Below are 14,483 nucleotides of genomic sequence, written 5' to 3'. Positions count from 1 at the left end.
TGTGATAGGGAAAGCATCAGGTATACCCTCACCTGCTCAGCCACATCTACCTCAAGAGGGACATTTGGAGTCATTCAGGGGATTCATACATTATTCAAATTAAATTCTTCCATACAATGACTGAGAATGGTCATAGTTTCCTCCTCCTCCTCTTCCTCCTCCTCCTCCTCCTCCTCCTCCTCCTCCTCCTCCTCCCCCCCCCTCCCCCTCCCCCTCCCCCTCCCCCTTTGGTTGTGGGCCTTGAACTCAGAGCCTGTCCTTGAGCTCTTTTTGCTCAAGTCTAGCACTTATCATTTTGAGCCACAGCATAACTTCTGGGTTTTGTGGTGGTTAATTGGAAGTAAGAGTCTCATAGACTTTCCTGCCCCAGTTCGCTTTAAACCTTGATCCTCAGATCTAACCCTCCTGAATAGCTAGAATTACAGGTGTGAGCCACTGGTGCCTGGCTTCATAGTTACTTCTTTACGTTATTTTTTTTTTTAATTTAATTTAATTTTATTTGTGAACATACTGTACAGAGGAGTTACAGTTACATGGGCAGGATAATGCGTACATTTCTTACCAAGCATTGCAGCCTCCTCCTTTGTTTATCCTTCACATCCCTTCCCAGCCTCCCCCCTCCCCCGCTAATCCCAATCCTTCTCCTTCCCCCCCCCCTCCCGCACCAACGTTGTAAAGCTTGTTTTGGACATGACAACTTGTACTTCTCATTGTTGCAACAGGTCCACCTGTATCCTTAAACAACTGGTTTTTCCCCATCTCCTCCACAAGTTATACTGACATCAAATATAGTGAAAGCAGGGGTTATACTGTGGAGGAGGGACATACAAAGCAACAAAGAGATAATCTTATAAATGTGTTAGAAACACATGCATGAAAGAAAAAAAACATTAAAATACACATCTAAGGGTTCATTTTCCTGACATCACATTATCTGACCTTTTCCGCTTGACTCATACATATACTAGATATTACAAATAAGGGAAACCATGGGACCTACGTTTCTTTGGGCCTGGCTTACTTCACTTAATATAATTTTTTCCAAGTTTTTCCATTTCCTAACAAATGGGGCAATGTCATTCTTTCTGATGGAGGCATAGAATTCCATTGTGTATATATACCACATTTTCTTGATCCATTCATCTACTGAGGGGCATCTGGGTTGGTTCCATATCTTAGCTATGGTAAATAATGCTGCAATAAACATAGTTGTGCTGGTAGCTTTAGTGTGGTCTTGTTTGTAAACATTAGGGTAAATGCCCAAAAGTGGGATTGCTGGGTCATAGGGGAGCTCTATGTGAAGTCTTTTGAGGAACCTCCATACTGCTTTCCAAAGTGGTTGAACAAGTTTACATTCCCACCAACAATGAAGTAAGGTTCCTTTCTGTCCACATCCCCTCCAGCATCTGTTGTTAGAGTTCTTGATTTTTGCCGTTCTAACTGGAGTGAGGTGATATCTCAATGTTGTTTTGATTTGCATTTCTTTTATGGCTAGGGATGTTGAACATTTCTTCATGTGTCTATTGGCCATCCTTCTTTCTTCTTCAGAGAAGCTTCTCTTTAAGTCTTTCGCCCACTTACTTATTGGGCAGTTGTTTCTTTGAGGATTTGTTGTTGGGTGGTTTAATTTTTTGAGTTCCAAGTATATTTTAGATATGAGACCCTTGTCCGTTGTATAGCTAGTAAAGATCTTCTCCCAGTCCGTGGGCTTTCTATTGATCTTGCTAGCTATGTCATTTGCCCTGCAGAAACTCTGCAACCTTATACAATCCCATTTGTCCAACCTTTCTTTGTCTTTACGTTATTTTTGTTAACATAGAATTGCCCTCAATTGTAGGTCTCCTTTTTATTACCAATTAGTTTCAACTTTACCACTTTTATGACTTAAATTACCTTGCTGTGGCTCCACTGATTTTAGTCCCAATGGTGTTTTCTAAGTAGGTCTTCTCAGCTTCATTGCACTCACAATAACCGTGAGCTCCACCAATCTGTAATGACTTCCACTTTGTATTTTGTGGTGTATATATGATAAATAAGTATAATATATGCAAACTATATACACTATATTGACTATGCATACTATATAATATATAGTTTATATTTTATAGTATATAGTATATTTTATAGTATAGTACAGTGTATTATAGTATTACAAAGAAATAATGATACAGGTTTTCTAGCTTAAATGTTATAGACAGCTTTGCAAATTCTAAGTCCAAATCTTATGAAGATAGGGGTCAGATAAAGAGGAAAATAAATAAAAAAGATAGGGACTGACAGCCCTTCTCTAGAAGCTTGACATGAGGTCGAAGAGAAAGGTACCTTACATTTACACTTAGTTTCTCTTCATTTTTGTCATTCTTGCTTTTTCCTCCTGGTCTATTTCTAGATGTCTTGAAGACAGTGCTTTATATTTCTTGCTTGAATAAAGTAGAGAAAAGATGTATTAGAAGACTATCATGAACCATGTGTTACAAACTGTATGCATTGTGATACTCTGCAAACCCACAGTAATAAACACAAACTAACTCAGAACAGCAATGCTCATAGTCCAGTGATGCTTTTCTTCCCTGCAACCTCGTGCATTGCTCTTCCAGTTACACTCTGAGGCTGGAAACCTCACAGTTCATAGCGACTGGATTTACTGTTGCTTCTGCTTATTAATGAGGAACACAACTTATATGGACAAGCCATAAGAGACATATGTATGTGAGCATTTAACCATATTATCCTTTAGCAAGAAGAACTCATTTAAAAATTAATACTCTTCCTCTCCTGCAATCATTTGAATGTTGAGAGATGGAAGGATTTGAGTGCAACAGTTTGGATTGATCATTATGAAGAACTAAAGCAGTATTTTTCCAGGCGTTGCATTAAAATCAATCTGGAACTTTGACACCCATAGTGCACCCAGGAATACTGTGTGTGACTTTGCAATAAAGTACTTTTTATCCCTTCAGGATTTGCAAAAGACTGTCTGGCTTACGAATATTTATAACCAGGAAAAAATATGTGACCCAAATAAATGAATAGTGCTTGCTTCCTTTCTCTTAGACAAAATTCTTAACTACAGCTCCAGATTAAATTTCCTTTAAAGTGTTAACTGTTCTCAACTTTTAACGTGTGTGTGTGTGTGTGTGTGTGTGTGTGTGTGTGTGTATGTGTGTGTGTGTGTGCCAGTCCTAGGGCTTGAACTCAGGGCCTTAGGCTGTTGATTAGCTTTTTCTGCTCACGGCTGGTGCTCTAACACTGGAGCCATACCTGTATTTCTGGCTTTTTCTTGGTTAATTGGAAATAAGAATCTCAAAGACTTCTTTGCTCAGGTTTCAAAATCTAGAACCTCAGATCTTAGTCTCCTGAGTTGCTATGATTATAGAAATGTGCCACTGGTGCCCAGAAAATTTAAGACTATGTTTTATAACTCAGGCCAAAAAAAGAGGTACCAAATATACTCAAAGCATAAGGAGTCAGGATTCAACAGCATGTATAGGTCTGCCTTCAACTTGAAGGAGTCCATCCCTGGTCTTGTCCACAAAAACGTTTCACTGTCCCCATACACTTTACCATCTCAGTAAATATATTCACTACTCAAACAAGAAACCTACATTGGAGATAGCATTAGTCTGCCACAATTTCATGGATACTTGTAAGACAGACTCCTGAGTCAGAAACAAAGGAATTTGTGACTTCTGCAGAGCAAGCAGTGTGAAATCAGCCCATTTACATCAGAACACACTTCCCTTCATATCTACAAGAATAGTAGGCCTAGGCCCAAATCCAGGCCTATGCCTTGTCTTATAGGAGTATAATGCTGAGTTTACAAATTACTAAAATTAAAAAAATTAGATAAATCATAGACATACATATGTCCCCCAAATAATTTGTTTTAGAGCTTTTGCTCATTATATAAACAGAGAAAGAAGCTATTTATGATTCCCTTATGATTTCTTGTACTCAATACTATGTCCTCAAGATTCATCTGTGCTGTTTATAATGTAAACTATTCATTTTTATTACTGCTTAGCCTTCCACTTGTGACAGCACCACAATGTACTCCTCCATTCTGCAGCAGATGGGACATATCTGTTGCTTCCACATAGCTTTTCCACCTAGTGTGAAGCTGAAGTTCTATAGAATTATCCAGTCCATTATAAAGAGTAAATTGCAATAGTCTTAAAACTAGAAATTTAGTCTAGGGTATGCCAATGTAAACCTCTTATTTCTTATCTAGCTATAGAAGGGGGTGCACAGATTTTGCTCTTTTCTATGATTGATCTTTGTTTGAACATCCCCAAGATACAGATCCTGATTTCCACTTTCTTTCCCTACTTTTCAAAGGTATCTTACCTATTCCTGTTGGCCAACCTTAACTTCACGCTTTATTTTAGGGTAGAGAACACTGTAGAGTACTAAATAAAAGCATGGCATATGCTTCTAACATAGCATGAAGAAAATAAATTATTTAAATATCTGGTGTCATGGTTGAATGTGTCCAACCATATTTCATATATTGTCGTTTAGTCCATCAGCAGGTATTTGGAGAGTCTGTGAAGAAGCAATAAAAAATAATGTCCTAGCGTGGCTGTCATCCAATATGACTGTTGTCCTTACAAAAAAAAAAGGAGAGCAGGACACAGCCATAAACTCAGAAGTAGACAGTGAGAAAACGTTGAAACAAGATGGCCGCCTGCTAGCCAAGGGAAAGGCTTCAGAAGAAACAAGCTGTGCCCGCACTTTATTTCCTGGATTTCTACCAAAACTGTGAGCAAGAAACTTTCTGTTTGTCAGTCACCCACTAGTGCAGTGGTATAACCATTCTAGTAAAAGAGCAAACAAGTCCTTTTGTAAATCAGTTGGCCTCAGTCCTATGATTTAAAAAAATACTGAAAAAATCGAAATAGCCAATCATTTAAAATAAATTTTGTTATAGTTATTTAGATGATTTGAGTAAATCTCTTGAAAATAGGCCAAAGGTTGGATGCTATAGTTATAACAAAATTCCCTTCATTCTCACCTTACTGATATGAACACATTTTCTCCATTTTCTCTATAGAAACAAAACATAGGACATTTTGTCTTTCAATTTCTAGCAAAAGTCATGTTTATCTAAATATACACACTATTTAAAGAGTTGCTTCATGAACTAATAGCTTATTAATATTTTAGTGTTTCATTGTTTCTATAAAATTGAACACATAGAGAGTGCTGGTTTTTGATCATTGTGTACTTTTCAAGAAACCGCAATAAAAAAAAGTCATTTGACACATTATCAAACAAGTTTGAATGTCAATTCATAGTTTGTTTTTATTGTAGAAAAAATGTTAATGACTTTCAAGTTTAAAATATATGACATTAAATTAAGCATAAGAAAAATGACCTCGCGAGATACAAGAACAAAGGAAAAACACTGAGAAAAAACCAGTCTGTTGAAGACCTATTTTAGTGTTTTCTAGATAGATGTTGGCGCCAAAGCACTGTGCTATTTACATCCCACTGGAAATATTTCACAAAATGATGTAATAGTTTTATTTGTAAAGGTTTGTTTTTACCACACATAGCAGCTTACCTCGTTTGCAACTTTTTAAACATAGGGCAAAAACAATTGAATGACAACTTGGAAATATGGCAGAAAAAATTTCACAAAATTCTGTTAGATGTTCAATAAGCAAAGAGTTTAAAGAACACTGCTTGACAACTAAAATTACGATCGCTTTGTCTATCATCAACTTTATAAGCCAATGTTAGACTACTAGGATAAGTATTTTAGAACACTGAAACTTTTTCCCTAATCTTTATCAATTTTAGGAATCATCATTTTTTAAACCAATGTCAATGTCTTATTATGCTTTTTTTTGGCATTTCTTTATTACTTAGGTTGAGAATCTTTTCATACACTTTTCTTTGTCTGTAGAAGGCCTATTCAGGCTTTGCCTATATATTTTCTTTTGGGTTGTGTTTTTACTTAACACTTAGAAATAATTGTTATTTTAGGCAGTAACTTTTTCTCAATTATGTGTATTGAAGATGCTTTCTTGAAGTTCAAGAATTTCATTTTTATCTTCTTTATAGGACTTCATCAAAAGACGTTTCAGTGCAGCTTATTAAAAAACTTTCCATGTAGCAAAATTGCAAAAATTATGTCTTCCATTAATTTTCTTTCCTATTTGTTTCTTCAATTAGTTTGGAATTGACTTATTAATGCTCAATGTGTATGCATCAAATTTCAATTTTTTCCACAAATAATTGTTATTATTTTTGAAAACATGACCCTTTACCCATTGATTCAAAGTGCCTACTGGGCCATAAATTAAGCTTTGCATACATACAGAAAGAGCCTTGTATCTGGGTTTTCTATTGTTTCTCTGGTTTAACTACTCTTTCCCTGTGTTGGCAGTTCATTAAGCCCATCTCCCCTGGGGCATACCATTTGACTACATTGCCCAGCAACTCTTATAACTTATTGAGTGTTACATGGAAGGAAGGCAGAACTTTTGTGCACCATCTCCAATTTGGTCCCCTATATTTTTCCATGAGATCCTTCCCAATCCCGCTCTCCTTTTGTCTGTGGCAGATGCAGAGGAAGCAGTGGAGTAGTTTGAATCTAATCAATGACAGAGTCCAGAACACTGAATAATTACATGAAGATGCTTCTCCTCAGCATGTGCCTCTGGATCTGCCAATCTGCATGGGACTTTAACATATATTATTGTTACAACTATTATTTGTTTAAATATGCATCAATAATTGATGTAAGATACCTAATATCTATTATGTAAAATATGCCTTTTATATGTATCATTTCTTACATATATGTGTATATACATATATGCAAGTATATACTTTATTTATGCATATACAAACACATATATACATATATACACACATATATATACACATATGCTTATATATGTATCAAATATATGATATATACTATATGATGCATGCACATAGGTGATATATGTATATATATATTTGTACCTATGTGTATATATATGTCTTGTTAGGGAAATCTGAATTACTGACCATAATTTATGGAGACAGAAAAGGTGGCTATTAAAAAATTTAAATGTAAATTGAACAAAAATAGGAGAATCAAAAGATTTTTTTAAAGAGAACATCCTAATACAAATGAATATGTACGCTGTTCACAGACTTTGGTATATGTGTTTGGTCATTGGAAAAGCTGTGTAAGAAGTCTTTGAATTGTGACTTTTGTATTTATTTTTAAACTTAGTTGCCATAGAAGCTCAAATTATTAATGTCTTCATATCAAAAATATGAAAAAGTTGAAAAAATTCTGAAGCAAATAACTCTTTATTGATACATAAACATACAATAAATACAATTAGAATATTATAATTGAATACAAACTGGCTTTGCAAGAAAGGATTAGTTATCTTCCTACAAACAGTGTCAAATATATTTGAGGGTGATCATTGAATAAATTCAGAAGAGACAGCAACAGACAAGAGATTTAAAAATATGTTTTATTGTCCAAAATAGACAAACTTTAATTTCCTTTAACAGGAATCTGTTATTCTGAATGCCTTTAACTCAAGAGCTCCCAGAAGCCATCATCATTTTTTAAGCAAAACAAACAAGAGTGAAAATGACAACTATTGGTGAAAAAGGATAATAATCGTTTCTCCATAGTCACCAGCTACAGAAACACAGTGACCTTCAGAGAACCTTGAATGACAGACAGACAGCTAGACAGACATGCAAAACAGTGTTGACTATTGATTGGCCCAGTCCTCTGAAGACTGTCTTTGTGGTTATTGTTCCAAACAATTTAAGAGCTCAATTTCCTAAAATACCAGCTCATTTGAGCAGTGACATGTGAGGTCACCTCTAATATCAGTCACGGGATCAGACTTGGTTTCGTTCCACCAGGATGAAGACTTTCGCTTCCACAACCCTGGGGATACATGTGGATCAAGTAGTGCTAATGGCTGGTCAGAACATCTGGATGAACTCCCATCCAAAACCCACAGCAAGGATACACTGAGTAGATCACTGTCAAGTGGAGACCCAATCTCTCATTACCATAAAAAGACAAGAGAGATATCTAGTAGTTGGAATAAGACAAAAACAAGGCAAAGCAAAACAAAGCTTTTATTAACCCCAAGGGGTGGGTAGAGATAGTGGAAAGAGGCTGAGCGTGTGTGCACAGGTTATCTGGGAAGATGATTTTTCATTGTCTAGTCTTGCATGAACCACATCTCCACCCCCAAAGCAGACTTGGGTCAATATAAACATCCAGAGATTGAGATTAAGGAGAGATCATATAATTAAATTCCCAGAAAAGATAAGAAACAAAATAACACTGACAGGTGAGATGGTTCATGTGAGAGGGTTCATACTAAGCATATGTAATGGAAAGAAATCGGTTACCAAATGAATCTGCATGGAACGGGCTAGAAGAAGCCCCTTTCCCTCCTTTATTCACAGATAGGTATTGATTGTTTGCTCACTGAAATGGATGACATACACAAAGCCAGTTTAACATTTCCATTTTTCTAGTTTAAAGACAGCATTCCAGAGTTGAGACCTAGGAAAACTGAGTTTGCCTGATACCATAAAGCTTGTAGGGTGAAATATGAGTTACTAAAAGACAGCTCAAGTTTTTTTTTTTTTTTTTTATCAAGTTTTGATCACAGAAGTGCAAGGAGATCACAAAAAAAAAAAAAAACAAAAACCATGAAACAGATTTGTGGTCGCTTGACATTTGCACTCCCTCTTACCCAAGGTGAAGTTCTAATTAAACTCATCCATTTCATTCTACACTCTAGGCCACAAACTCTTCAACAAATAAAAACACTGAAATGTCCCGTGGCTTGAACTCAGGGCCCGGGCACTGTCCCTGAGCTTTTTTGTTCAAGACTAGTGCTCTACCACTTAAGTCACAGCTCCACTTCCAGCTTTTTGGTGGCTAATAGGATGCAAGTAGCTCACAGATTTTCCTGCCCAGGCTGACTTTGGAACTGTGAGCTTCAGATCTCAGTCTTTTAAGTAGCTAAGATTATAGGCATAAGCCAAACTTTTCAAATTTGAGTAGAAAACTGTCAGGTAATTGTGAGCTTTTGGAAATTCTGATGGGCTAGACATCAATTTAATAAGATTCTATATTTGAAAAGATTATTTTGGAAACTTAGGAGAAAAAAAAAGACATGAAAAGCAAACTATGCAAAATCACTTTTCCATATTGTAGGACCAAGACTGAAAAAAAAAGGATAGAATAAAATGCAAAACTGAAGTAGGGTCCATTATCCTTCCTTCCTTATTCCTTTCCATCCCGTAAGAAATATGATGCACGTACAACAAATACACCTTCCTGGGTTATGTTGTACAAGTCACATCCCCTTGGATGGGGTTGTTATGAGAAACGCTGAAAGAAATTTGGGAGTTCTTGTTGAAGTTAGGCAGGGGCAAAGCTACAAATGGTTTTAAGTGAATAGCTGCATCCTTTTATTACCCAATCATAAAAGAGCTCTGAATACTCCCTCCCCCCCTCCCCTGCAACCTTCTTAGCACTCTTCAATGACTGTGGTTCCAATCAGAGAATAAAGTTTTTTCTTAACAAGTCGAAATCCGGAGCTGAGGATCAGAGTTCGCCTAAGGCCAGCAGAGAAGCGACCTCTACTAAAGAAGTCCCTAAAGCTAGCCCAGGAGCAGGTCTCCTGCTTAAACACAAGCGTCAGCTCAAAGGTAGGCACCACGCTAGCATCACACACAATCCTATCCAGCTTTTTACATACATTTTCGATTTCCAAGTTCACGTGCAAGACACAGCCTCGAAGGCCACAGGGCTCTGTGGAAGAAAGCCGAAGGACATCTTGAGCAATTCTCTGGGTCAGTTTCTCAGGAACAAGGACCTTGGAGCAACCCAGTTTGGTTTGCTTGGATTTGGATAGACAGTTCTCCAGCATTTTCACTAAATTCTGGCAGGTTGTCTCCTCAAATATAACCTCATTGAGGTTGGGTTCAGGAACAACATAATCCCAGTAATCAAAGTCTGTAGGAAATCAAAGTTTTAGATGAAAATCTAGGAGGAGGGCAAACAAACAAACAAACAAAAACCCAAACCTAACAAGATAGCAGCACTGGGTGCTTCCTTCTAGCTACTAAATCTTTGGTTTTTCTTTGTATTTTTCTCTCCTCCCTCTTTCTTGTCTATGTTTTTGTTTTCTCTTTTGAAATGGAGGTATAGCTAGCCTTCTACACACTTTCCTCTTTCTTCTACCTCTCAAGTGCTGAGGTTACAGGTGTATGTCATGATACCACCCTCTATCCGTTTCTAATATGTCACTGGGAGCTAACCATCTATTTTTTTGTTAAGCTAGTTAGATAATACAGTAAGTCATTTAACATCACGAAATTGAAAATTTATCTATAGAATAAAGGTATGCTAATTTAAATTGAAAAACCATATAGACATCACATATACATGTGCTTATATGTCAAAACTCTATTGTCAGTCTTCTAAAATTTCTAGTGATTTCCTTTCTTGCTTACTTATTTGTTTCAGAATTTTTCTTTTTTTAGTTTTGCTTTAGAAAACATTAATCATACCTGCAAGTAAACTTGTTACAATTTTTTTGATTGAGATACTGTCTTTTTTCCCCCTAAGAATACATATACTATAAAATACAGAATATTTTTGTAATTGTTCTTAAGTGAGTTATTGGGAGCTTGATGGATGACATAAAAAAAAAACCTATCAGAGTTACAATGTTTTTATTTTTTTAAGTATTTACTAGAATAGCCTCTAAACCCAATTTTAGTTCCAACTACTTTGATTAAAGATTGCTCAGAGAAGAAGAGACCTTTGAGGTTCGTGAGGTTATTTATAGCTGGCTAGGTAGTTTTTCTTAGCCAAGCAAAACAAAATAGACCTAGGGAAACAAAATTAGATTTGCTCAAAGGAAAAAAGATAGGTCTACACTTGGCCACTACCTCCCAAATTAATCCTAACACTTGACAGAGTGCCATACCACAGTCACCAGAGCAGGGCACAGGCAGCTGCCTGCCTGCTACCAACTCCAACTTCCTTCACCCCACTGGCTTTCTTCTCTCCACTTCATATATTCATGGAGAACATTGCTTTTTTTTAAAAATTCAACTAATACATTCCACATTATTAAGAGCTTCATCATTAAGCTATGCTGAAGAGAGGAAAATTGTACAGTCTGGGCCTATAAAATTAGATCACCACCTAATTTTACCTTGTAAATGAGAAAGACCACCCTACCCTTCCTCCCACCCCCACCAAATTTAAGCATTGTATCTATGCTCATACTGGTCTTTGGTGGCAGAGTGCTGTTTAACAACTTGTTGCTTAAAATTGCCTAGGACAAGCCGTGTAGAACCACTGCTGTGTGCAAAGTTTCCTTCTGACCTTAAGAATGGAATAATGGGAACATCCACAAATAGAATCCTACTCGGTAATAAAAAGGAACACACCGATCCCAGCAAGCATGGAAGGATCTCCAAACTACTAAGCTCTGGGAAAGAAACTAGATACCAAAGAATACATTTTTTTGTGTTATTCTGTTTACATTAGACTGTAAAGGCATAACTGATCTAGTGACAAAAACAAAAAACACCCCAAAACAGATGGGAGATGAGTAGTCTCTGAGGAGAGGGGAAGGCAGGGAATTGGTAGCAAATGGGCACACTGGAATTTGGGGGGGGGGGTGGCGGTGGGGGGGAGATCAAGAGAGAGGGGAGGGAGAGAAGGAGGGAGAGAGGATGCTGGCTACTCAGGCACACAAATACCTTTGTTAAAACGCACGTTACTGTACGCTTACTTTCACAGCCAATTAGGATAAGGAACTGGACTTCCCAAGCGGTTGGATCGACGCTAGATGATGGATGCAGCCCTTGGGGTATTTTATGTTCGTTTGTCATGAACAGATCCACCTTGGGGAAGTCTGGAAAGGGGTCCTGGGTGAACCTTGCGACCCTCTCTAAAGGGAGGGAGGGTGTGAGGTCTATGGAGGGCTGCGACCTTTGGAGGGGACAAAGGGGTGGGGTGGGGGGTGGGGAACTCACCACTTAGCAGGCTGCCCGAGTGACAGCTACGGTCCAGCAGCTCTGAAATGCTGGCGGGGTTCTTACTGCTCAAACTGCCAGTTGCAACCATGGTCAACGGCTAAGGTTTCCCTCGCGGGGCAGAACGGCCTTTCTGGGGTTCTGGGGAGAGAAAAACAACAACAACAACAACAAAAAAGAGATTTGCAAAAGTAACCAGACGTGCAGAGGATCTTAACCAACAAAACAAAACCAAAAACCGCCCCGCGTCTCCAGGGCCCAGCAGCCCAGGAACTCTGTGTGTGTGTGTGTGTGTGTGTGTGTGTGTGCGTGTGCCAACAGGAGCCTTTGCAATTCCCGTTGACAGAGCTCCGGGAACGGCTTCGGCCAACGACCCAGCCCACAGCCCGAAGGAACGCGAAAGGAAGTGCAGTTTGGAGAGCGGCGGGGCTCACCTGCGTGCACTTCACCTGGACCCACCCGGCGGTGTGGAATACCCGGAATACCCAGGGGGTAAATCGAGGCAGACACTCGCCACCCCCTCCGGCCAGGGATCGAGAGATCCCAGCCCGGATCCGCAGCGGGCTGGCCACCCACCACCACCACCACCCGGCGCAGACTCCAGGCAGCCTCTCCCACCTTGGGGCCAGCGGGCACTTTATAGCCCGGCGCCCCGCCCCCCGGGCCGCCCCGCCCCCCCGGCCGCCGCCCCGCCCCCTGGGGTCAGGTCGCTTGCACCCTGGTGTCTGGATTTCTCAGAGAGTTGGAGTTGGGCGGGGGGGGGGGGGGGGGGGTGAAGAGGGATAATCTCAGTTAGGGGGCCGTCGACTATTTCCATTCGTCAGGTCACAGGTCACCCAGACTTAATCTGGGTGCACCACGCCCCCAAGAGTGATCACCCCGCTTTCCAGCTAACCTGGATTCGAAGGTGCGCGCCCCCCCCCCCCGCCCCACTCCCCAAGCGATCGTGTCTGCATCCCCAGGCTGACCTGACCCCGAGGCTTCCCTGGGGGTGTTACCGTGACCCGTGGCCCCACCCCGCCCCTCCCCCGCGGCACCCCGGAACACCTGGCGCAGGTCTCGGTGCGGCGAGCATCCTGGATGCGCGTGTTCCGGCCTCCACCCCCACGCCAGCTCCAGGCTGCGCTCCCATCCAGCGCGCAGGGGCTTCCCCGGTGTTAAGGGAGGGTCCCGGTCAGCCCCTCCAGGCTCCCGGACACCCTTCGCGCCGGTTTGGTCTGTGACTAATGCATTTTCTCCGCGGGAAGGCTGGGCCTGGCCTGAAGACTCCGGGCCCACAGCAGCGCGAGGGGCCTGGAGAGAAGGAAAGGGACGCTGGCCAAGACACTGAGCACATCCACTCGCGGGATCGCCAGCCGCCGCCTCCTCCGCCCGCCCGCGGGGTAGTTGGGAGCAATTACCCCGCTCAGAGGCAGAAGTTTCTGGCAGGAGGAACTTTGGCAATCTGGACTAAGAGGAGAACGAGGTTTCTATGTTGGGCTGGGGGTAAACTCCCACAGGCTTCTGGGGCAGCTAGGAATCCGAGCACGAAGAGGAAGAAAGGACTCCCGGAAACAGACTGTCCTCCCACACTCATACACGTGGGGTTTTCTATGGAAGCTTCTAAGCAATCCCTTTCTTTCCCCCCTCCGCTCTGTGCACCAGGAGCAGAGGATCTTTCAGAGGTGACCCTTCTCAGTGGGCTTCTGGGTGGATCTGAAGATGAAAATGTCGCTAGCAATCAATGCCCGGAGAAAGTGGGCCGTTCTTCTTTTTCTTTTCTCCTTTCCCTCTTTCTTTTTATTTTAATTTTTTTTTTATCATCCTTCAGTATAGTTGTACAAAGGGGTTTTAATTCAACAGTAAACGCATCTTGGTCAATGTCGCCCCTTTTCTCTTTCTCCCTCAACCCCACCCATCTCCTCAATTTTTTCCCAGTTCCATTTCCCCGTGCGCACATTGCATATTAAGACTGCATCCGCAAAAAGAAAAAAAAAAAAGGCTGCATCCGCCCATCCTTCTCTGTCCGTTTATCTGCCCTCCTTACCTTGACCTCATCGCCACCCACCACATAGGTTTCAGCTGCCTGGTATTCATTTGGCTAGACTATAAGTTAATCGGTCAAAGGAGTTACGCCATTGGAATTCTCCCCTGCATATCCCATACTTCAGTTACTATGTTTGTGTATATATGCATATGACCCTGTATGTTTTACACATGCATTCATAATTTAGATCTGACTTCTACATATGAGAGAAAACATGCCTCCCAGAAGAGCATGTTCTACCGGGTGAGATCTTAGCATTGGCTTCTGGTTTTTTAGGTTTTTTTTATGTGGAAAGATCTGCATGTTATAGCCTTGAAAGACAAGATCAGCTGCCCAGGCTAAAAACTCTTGTAAGAAAAACAACCACAGAAGGGGTAAGGAGGGTGTGTGATAAACAGATCAG

At 40.4% G+C, this 14,483-nt stretch overlaps 1 protein-coding gene across 1 annotated transcript; it reads right to left on the bottom strand.

Moving 5' to 3' along the window:
• Positions 1–8,974: 8,974 nt before the first annotated feature.
• On the bottom strand, positions 8,975–12,647 carry Ddit4l (DNA damage inducible transcript 4 like). The gene is made up of 3 exons (XM_042701775.1): positions 12,489–12,647; positions 12,055–12,195; positions 8,975–10,015 (listed from the first exon to the last, which is right to left on the bottom strand). The coding sequence occupies exons 2-3, from the start codon at positions 12,143–12,145 to the stop codon at positions 9,528–9,530; spliced, it is 579 nt and encodes a 192-aa protein (XP_042557709.1). The 5' UTR covers positions 12,146–12,195; positions 12,489–12,647; the 3' UTR covers positions 8,975–9,527.
• Between the last annotated feature and the right edge of the window lie 1,836 nt (positions 12,648–14,483).

Source organism: Dipodomys spectabilis, unplaced genomic scaffold (assembly GCF_019054845.1).
Source record: "Dipodomys spectabilis isolate Male_0828 unplaced genomic scaffold, ASM1905484v1 ptg000297l, whole genome shotgun sequence".
In the NCBI taxonomy this organism is placed as follows: domain Eukaryota; kingdom Metazoa; phylum Chordata; class Mammalia; order Rodentia; family Heteromyidae; genus Dipodomys; species Dipodomys spectabilis.
The sequence above is the reverse complement of the archived record's forward strand: the minus strand, read 5'-3'. Positions and strand labels throughout refer to the sequence as shown.